At 33.6% G+C, this 9,364-nt stretch overlaps 1 protein-coding gene across 2 annotated transcripts; it reads right to left on the reverse strand.

Annotated features, from left to right (window-relative positions):
• Positions 1–799: 799 nt before the first annotated feature.
• On the reverse strand, positions 800–8,211 carry LOC105421320 (uncharacterized). 2 transcript variants are annotated; one of them, XR_016043614.1, is made up of 2 exons: positions 7,976–8,211; positions 800–877 (listed from the first exon to the last, which is right to left on the reverse strand). XR_016043614.1 is itself a non-coding variant. In XM_088850775.1 (2 exons), the coding sequence occupies exon 2, from the start codon at positions 5,440–5,442 to the stop codon at positions 4,471–4,473; it is 972 nt and encodes a 323-aa protein (XP_088706901.1). In that variant the 5' UTR covers positions 5,443–5,593; positions 7,976–8,211; the 3' UTR covers positions 4,200–4,470. The 2 variants fall into 2 exon arrangements, 1 of the variants encoding a protein (XP_088706901.1); XM_088850775.1 differs by lacking the exon at positions 800–877 and adding an exon at positions 4,200–5,593.
• Between the last annotated feature and the right edge of the window lie 1,153 nt (positions 8,212–9,364).

Genomic DNA, 9,364 nt, shown 5'->3' on the forward strand with positions numbered 1-9,364 from the left:
AAAACCTTAGTCTGCATGTTTGAAAGCGCCGATTCAAGGATGATTTAACTGTTACAAGCTATATGCATGAATTTAGTTGTTTATGTTTCACATGATTGTGATGTAGTTCTTCATAGTTCTCATCACTTCTATGCAGAATGAATCTCAACAACCAACTCCCTCAATTGTTTTGTAAACGCAGACCAACATGTGCGTGAATACACATCTTTATTGAAAAAACACGAGATAACTACAATAGGCCTTTCTACAAATGCGTGCGATGATTCCAATGTTTTAGAGAGAGGTTTACAATGAGTGCGATGAATTCTAATGTTTTCAAGAGAGGTTTAGCTACTATCTCACTTGCACTCTGCCTTCACGTTTTAGTCCGGACGGGAGCATGGGTTCAAAGATCAGTGAGAGGTAAGAGTTTCTCTCTCTTCCATGGTGTGCCTCATGTTTTGAGAGATAATCTATCATATACTAGTTTAGCAGGAGAATGAGAAACTGGCTTGGTTGACCATGTTTAATCTCTTTCTTATAATTAATGCATTCCTATATTAAGAACAACGACTAAACATATGTATCAGCTCAAAATGTCACTAGATCTATGTTGCACTCTATTACAAAATGCAACAACACAATTGTAAAAAGCAAAATGCAAGTGCCACTGGATCAAATGTTGCACTCTATTATAAAATGCAACACACAACTGTACAAGTAAAATAGAAGTTCCACTGGATCTTTGTTGCACCCAATGCAATACACAAAACTACACTCTATTTCAACTCATATTTAAGTTCTATGACACATGATTAGCCCAAAACATTGTCTGCTCCAATATTCGCCATTAGCCAGTTGCTTTCCACCAATTTCATATCATTTTGTTGCACTCAACCTAATTCATAAAACCACATTGTATTTCAATAATCATGTTCATGTTGTCTATAACTTTTTCAAGCAATAAGAAGCAATCACTAACAATTCAACAAGGAAGCAATCGTTAAATTACATTCTTCACCTGCCCAAACTTTCATGAGAAAATTATACAGTAACACAAAATGCTTTGCCAAATTCAATAAAAAATAGTCAAAATCAAACATGGGCAATTATCTATATTTGCATAGACTAGCACAACAAACATCTTCTCCACAAACTCAATCGTGAAACTATTGCTTATTAACAGCACTACCTTCTAGTAGCAAGAGGTAAAAGGCAAGAAAAATATGCTTCTACTGTAATTGGAAAGGCAGTTTTAACTTTTCACACTTTTTTTTTTTTGAATCTTAAGTCAGCTGCAACTTTCACTTTTTTCTTTTTCTTTTTTTTTTGAATGCTAAATCAACTGTAACTATCACATTCTGCACAAATTGGAAACAAACTATGCAAGCCTATAACTAAAATTATATATTAGAGAGAGTTCCCATCTCGAGAGGGAGAGATGGAACACTGCTTAGATGCCCTACTGTGTCAGTTGGTATTTATTTTCAATATTTTAGCCCTTGGGATTTAAAATTACCTTGATCTTCATCAGATCAACCATAACCGTTGGCATACCAAACTCTATATACGATCTGGCGTAGATGCTAGGGTGAGCTCACTAGTTCACAGGAAGAAATGAACCCAACGGTCCAGATTGAATCTAGGCCGATCTGACAATCATGGATATCCGGTAGTGTTTGAATTTTAATTTTTTTTCTACGAATCCAAATTACTTAAAATTTGGAGCGTGTGTACCTCAAAAACAGTTGAATCTTAAAAAAATATCAAAAAAGTATTTTGCAAGAAATAAATTTACCAAAATACCCCCAAAATGTTTATGAGGTATTTTGGTCATATTGTTTTTCGTGAATTATTTTTTATATATTTTTATTAGGTGCGGATTGATGAGAAGAACACGCCTAAAATTTTAATTTATTTGGATTTGTACAAAAAATATTAAAATTTAAACACTACTAGACATCTGTATTCGTCATATCAGTCCAGATTCAATCTGGGCCGTTGAACTTATACTATTCCATGAGCTAGTAAGCTCACCCAATTTTTTTCCATATATATATATATATATATATACATATATATATATATATATATAATTCTTCTAAGACTTTTTGGTGATGTATAAGCCATGATCAAGTTCACTCCAACTCAACCGAGTAACTCGCTTCGTCCAAGGGTTGGTTCCCTTAACCGAGGCGATATTCTTGCACTAGTACTGGGTAACAATCTTTAAATGCAATTCATGATGCCTTACATGAATTTGAGTGGTGTGAGCTTGAACATTATGAAATGCTTGAACTAAACATATAATGTCGATAATGTCATGAAATAGAGAAGCAAAAATTTCATCAAAAGCTACCCATTATAAAGATTAGAGTCAACCAATAGTTTAAAAAGCGGATCGGTGACCCGGATCGGGCACCGCAAAAACCGATCCGGATCGATGAATCGACGATCCGGATAGGGAATCGGCTGAATCAGTAGGATTAAAGCTTCAAAACAATCTGAAAAAATTATTAAAATTCATTATAAAGGTTGTTTTTTAGGAATCCAATAAGAAATGAGGGTATTACATTATTAACTTTTATTTTTTTCATCAATTTGTGAATATTGAGATACTCTTTCCCTGTATGAACTTATGTTGACCATTAAATTTACATCACACAAAAGAAATCATAGAATTATCATGGATTAATTATATCATGGATTAATTATCTAATCATATATGGACTACAATAAAGAGTTGACTAAATCGATGAAAATTTGGCCACTAAAATCTCGAATTGGTGGAAAACCCTAATCCGGTAAAAAAACCCAAATTATTATAACCTAACTAACTATAATATTATGTACTAACAATATTTTATAATTATTTTATTATATAAATAATAACAAATCCAAAATATTTTATAATATCATCTAATTTAAAATGTATTATTGACATCTGTAAGAAAAATAATACACAACATGATTTATAATACAAAATTAATAAATAAAATAAAATATTTGGTTATCAATGTAGAAATTATTAGAATGCGTACCAATTTTTCTTTAATTTTTTTGGTTTCTAAAATAAATTAGTAGAAAGATTGTTAGCAGAAAGAGAGATTTCAAATGGCCTCATTGTATAAATCCTATCTTTAAATTAATATTACTAATTTTATGTTAAAGACCATCATGTTATAAGAATAAAAAATATAATTAGATCATTTATTCCTAGGTTGTATTAAAAAATACTTTTTATTTTTTTGACAAGAAATACTTATTGTGTAATCTTTTATTTTTTTTACAAGAAAAATATGATACTTGTTGACTATCTTTGTTTTTTTTTTTTTTGAAAAGAGAATAAGATGTTGTACTACATTTTTTTCTTGCTTGTTGTATTACTTTTTATTTTTTTTTACAAGAAAAATAAAAAAATGATGCTGCCAAAGTACATTTTATTTTTTTATACCTTTTGTTTTATTTTTTTTGCAATAAATACTTGTTATATTACCTTGTATTTTTTTTACAAGAAAAATAAAAAAATGTTGTATTATTTTTTTTGTCTTTATCTTGAAAAACCTTTTATTTTATATTTTTTCTATATTTTTAACAGTATTTTCGGCCTTTGTTTTTTTTTTTTGACAACAAATTTTTTTTTGTATTTTGCATTAAGGGGTTCGAACTCAAGTTGTGCGATATGGGGTTCAAACTCAAAATAATTTTTGGTGTTCACTTTGGGGTTCGAACTCAAGTCATACACCAAAAAATCAATATTGTCAACCAACATGGCCACATCACCACATGTGATTTTATTAGCATCTATAATAATATATATTCAATCATCTTGCTTTAATGATTTTTTATGGGAATTATCCCTCATTGAAGGATGAGTGTTGCTTGGATCTCTATAAAGTCATGTGTAATAGATATTTTATTGTGTGTGTAGAAACGTGGGGGAGGCAAACGTGTGCGTCGCACTCGTGCACGTGCGTGTCGCGGCTGAACCAGACTGATATCGGCGGTTCTGTTCTAGAACCGAGGGGTTCTCGATTTTCTGCTGGAACCCGACACGGCCTGTGCCGGTTTGACTGGTCGATTTTTAAAACACTGGAGTCAACTATACATATTACTTTCCTTGGATAAAATTTGGTTGCCAAACTTAGTATCTAATATCCCTGGCTCATCGTAGTTGACATACATTTGTGAATCCCTTGTGGAACTCTACTCCTAAAATAAATAAAACTGGAGTCAACTATACATATTACTTTCCTTGGATAAAATTTGGTTGCCAAACTTAGTATCTAATATCCCTGGCTCATCGTAGTTGACATACATTTGTGAATCCCCTGTGGAACTCTACTCCTAAAATAAATAACATCGGGCTTTGAGCCTGAGCAATTCACAGTTGACATAAACATTACTATTGGACTCCTACCGCCGAATTACTCAGAAAACAAAAATAAAAAAAATCTCGGCTAATCCTACAAAAAAATTGCCATTACCATGTCATGACCACGAGGCCATACTAGACATATGGGGATGGCCATCCTTATTCCTAGGATGAAATTGGCTCAAAGGCATGACGTTGCATGGTGACATGGGTGCCTCTTGCATTGGGAGTTCGTATGCCATAGGGAACGGGATGGACCCATAAGTTTGGGTAGGTCCCATTTGCGGCCTCAAGAGCTCATGTGTCATATCCAAGACTAACTCAGTTGAGCTCAACTCCTTAGTAGCTTGTGTATCAAGATCATGCACACTCATATGCCGATGGTCATCCTTTTTCCAAGGATGAAATTGGCTAAAAGGCATGATGCTGAATGGTAACATGGATGCCTCATGCATTGGGAGTTTGTATGCCATAGGGGATAGGTTGGACCCGTAAGTTTGGGTAGGTCCCACTTGCGGCCTCAAGAGCTCATGTGTCATATCCGAGACTAACTCAATTGAGCTCAACTCCTTAGTAGCTTGTGTATCAAGATCATGCACACTCATATGCGGATGGTAATCGTTATTCCAAGGATGAAATTGGCTAAAAGGCATGACGTTGAATGGTAAAATGGATGCCTCTTGCATTGGGAGTTCGTATGCCATCGGGGACAGGATGGACCCATAAGTATGGGTAGGTCCCACTTGCGGCTTCAAGAGCTCATGTGTCATATCCGAGACTAACTCAATTGAGCACAACTCCTTAGTAGCTTGTGTATCAAGAGCATGCACACACATATGCCGATGGTCATCATTATTCCAAGGATGAAATTGGCTAAAAGGCATGACGTCCAATGATAACATGGATGCCTCTTGCATTGGGAATTCGTATGCCATAGGGGACGGGATGGACCCATAAGTTTGGGTAGGTTCCACTTGCGGCCTCAAGAGCTCATGCATCATATCCGAGACTAACTCAGTTGAGCTCAACTCCTCAGTAGCTTGTGTATCAAGATCATCGACACTCATGTCATGGATGCTTGCGCGCATCTTCTCTTTCTTCTCCGCCAGTGCCTTTTGTCGTATAAAATACTTTTGAGCATGGCTCGCAACCTAAGTCGAGGTGCGGGTCTTGACGATGAGCTTGGAGATGCTCTTCCAATTCCCCTTGCCATATTTTTGTAGACCAATTAGGAAAAGCCTGTCGCACAAGCAAGTTACAAATTTGAATACAAGAGAGTGGAAAAAAAGTAAGTGATTGTATACTATGAGACTATTTATTTTTGGTATAAGGAGGTTACAATCATTTTTAGCTACTGGATGTTGTATCCAATTGATGAAAATGTGTCACAACATTTTAAAATTTCCGTTTTGAACTTTGAGCATAAATAATGGCAAATCCTGAACCACCCAATTTTAGATGTAACTATCAATGATAATTGTCGCCTCCATGCATCAAAAGTAAATAGTTTCATTGTATATATTTTCAAAAAATAATTACAAAAACATATTTGGATCAGGTCTGGGTCCAACTCTTTGACCCTAATAGTAAATAGGATTGGGTCTAGGTCGAGGTGGACCCACCCTGGACCTGACCTAGTTCATTTAAAATATTGTACTATATCTTTATATATAAATTGATCAATGCAAATATAGTAATATATATATATATATATATATATATATAGTCTTTTATCTTCTGTCGGCACTCTTCTTTTTATGCCCTTACCCACCCCTTCTAAATATATAAAAGTTATATATACGATATATATTAATATATTATTGTATATATATTTATATATATTTTTACTTTTCAAATCTTCTTATTAGTCTTAAAATGTGGAAATTCATTAATTATTCATCAAATCTTCTTATAAGTTATTTACATGTTTTTGGTAATTTTTAAGTAATTTTTTGGTACATGTTTTTAAGATAACTTTAATTCTTAACTAATTTTTTATTTTTTCTATTTATAATTCATTGGGTCCGGGATTGGGTCCGAGTCTGAGTCTGGGACCCATGTATGGAATATGGGTCCTGGTCTGCCTATGAAATGCCCCTAAAATTACTAAAATGCCCTTCACAAAAGTAATTTGGCAAGTTATTAAATTAATTTGGAAATTTATTAAACTTTTTTAAGGACATATGTAAAGAAAACCCTAAACTTTAAACAAAGATCCAGCTCGCCGGAGATTAAGACTCGCCCGCCCTATGGTCGGGCCAAGTTAGGGCTACCTTCCACGGGCACAAATATAAAACTATGAAAAAATAGGGAAACACTATTTGTTATATGTAAGGCTTTAGATGATTTTGGTAGTTTTTAAAATGATTTAAGAACTTTTCATAGTTTTCCTCTTAAAAAAGTTTTAAAAATTTTAAAAAAATTCAAAATCTAAATCAAAATGTCTTGTGATCTATAAGTTAGATATATTTTTCATCAATTTAGTCTTCCAATACTTTTCTACTACCTATTTTATTTTTTTTGTTTTGAAATACTTTTAAATTAAAATTTTTTGACCTCTTTATGTTATATGTGACTTGGCCAGTCCACTTAGACTCGGCTGAGTTACTAGCCTCGGCCAAGGGCCGAGTAACTTGGCAAAGACGAGTTTTTGAACCAGTGTTGTTAGGACCGGACAAGTGAGTGAACCAATGAAGGCATTGGTCTAATTGGATTGGTCGAACCATACCAATTTACTATTCAAACAGGTATACAAAATTAAATAATTAACAAAAATATGTAGAAAATTAGATAAAAAGAGGAAAAACAATAAAAATTATGAAAAATCAGAAAAATTCACGTAAATGAGTAAAATGTGAGTCTCTGATTCACAATATCTTTTAATGGATTTTAATTTTCAAATTTCTGTCAAAGTGGGTTTTTATTATTTTGAAAAGTCGGCCGAATAAAGTACATACAAGTTTATAAGAAAATATGTTTCACATTAGATGACCCATTCAATTATCCCTAAATGAAAATATCCCTAATAAAGTAATAATATCAACTGCAAAGTTCATTAAATCACTAGCCAAAAATAAGTCTGGCTGGAAGGAAATGGCAATCACTAGCCATAAAAAATAAATAAACAAATAAAGCATATCAAAACCCATTAAAAAAAAGGCATGTAAAACCCTAAGAAAAAGCGAAATGGAAGAAAGTACCATAAAAGAAATTCAATTGGAAGAACTGAATGAAGTTACCTACTGAAGGGTTTTGAATCCAAAGCTTTAGGCGTGAGTTGAATGCCACAAAACTCTTTACGGGAAATAATTCAAGATTATGGTCAGTTTTTTTTTGTGAAAAGGATTCGTTTGATATGAGGGTTTGGAAGAAGGACGAACCCTAAAAAATCAAGACCGAACTGTTTCTGGGGTACACAGTTTAGAGAGAGAAACCAGTTGAAAGAAAGAGAGAAAGAAAGAATTAAGAAAGAGAGGCAGGGGAAAGGTTAAAATCGAAGCGCCCAAGGTTTAATCACTTAGAAAGACTCATATACATTGATCCACAATCAATTGTATGTCTTTAAAAAACTATGATGTATATCTATAATTTTTAACAATAAAAGAGTAGAGTGAAACTTACCTATGCTCGGCTTCAGTCCATGATCGTTTCTTCCTCTCCGTTTCGCACCTGGCCAGAACTGGTCTCGACCCAAATGACACTTCACAAGAACCACCGGAAAGAGGAAGCTCCACCTTGCCGGAATCTATTTCTTTTAAATCTGGCAGAAGAGCCCCATATTGCATATGAACATCGACATCACTTTTTCCTGAGGCTTTTTCAGTTATTTTCTGCCATTGATCAGGCAACTCTTCAGGGAAAACCTCCTCGAAAGTCTAATTCTGCTGAAAGGTCCATCCATTAAGAGCCATATCTTTTCTCCCAAAAGAATTTCTTCCAAAAGATTTCAAGAAAATAGAGAGAGAAAATGAGAATCAAGAAAATAGAGAGAGAAAATGAGAATCAAGAAAATAGAGAGAGAAAATGAGAATCAAGAAAACGAGAGAGAGAATAGATGACAAAACAAAGAGTGAAAAGAAGAGAGAGAGGATCCTAATGTTTCAGACTCAAAAAAAGATAGAGAAGAAAAGGTTGCCCTATTTCGAGATTTCTAACGGAGAGAAACTGGAGTTCGAGAGAGAGAGGGAGAAAGGTGAGAGAGAGAGGGAGAAAGGTGAGAGAAAAGTATTCGAGAAGGTGAAAGATATATATACAGAGAATAAAGCCTCAAGAAGATGAGATATAGAGAGAAAAAATAAAGCCTCAAGAAGATGAGATATAGATTGAGCCTTAAGGGCGAGATAGAGGGAGAGAAGTTCGGGTCTTTAAGAGGACAGAATCTATGTTCTTTCGTATTTTGCAATCTCTGTTTTATGGCATTTAGATAAGTGTCCACTTGCCACGTGGCTCAATGTGCGAAAATAGAGCACCTGGGAGTCGTTATGGTTCATTTAAGGACTGCTTATTGCATGCTCCTATCGGAGTATTAATTTCAATTTTGTCTGGGATTAGACATGGTACTTCTACTTTTTCATAAACCCTATGCGTTAGTTTTACATTTTCCCTTTTATTTTCTTCGATGTAAATTTCCAAATTTTTTGTAATGAATTTTTACATTATTCACAAAGATTATGGACATTTTTCTAAAATAGGGTAACATTAATCAATATCTTATTACTTTTTGTGTACTACTTTAATAAATTTGGATTTTTTTTAATGTCTTCGTTGGCTTTTGACATTCAGTAGCAAAAATTTAACTCAAAAAAGTTTATGATGTAATAATCTGAGGAACATGATAGGTATAGGAACCAATGAAGGGGCTAAAGAAATAAGAATAATAACTACTAATATCAGTCAATACATTCTCCAAAGTTGAAAACTAAGTAATATAGGTTTTATGAAATATTCTTAGATATTAAAAGGTAAAAGCAGGGGAGTTGGTTGAATATATTTATCACAATAACCCAATCC

This window comes from Amborella trichopoda, chromosome 11 (genome assembly GCF_054954075.1).
Source record: "Amborella trichopoda isolate Santa Cruz 75 chromosome 11, AtrichopodaSantaCruz75HAP2 v2.0, whole genome shotgun sequence".
Lineage (NCBI taxonomy): Eukaryota > Viridiplantae > Streptophyta > Magnoliopsida > Amborellales > Amborellaceae > Amborella > Amborella trichopoda.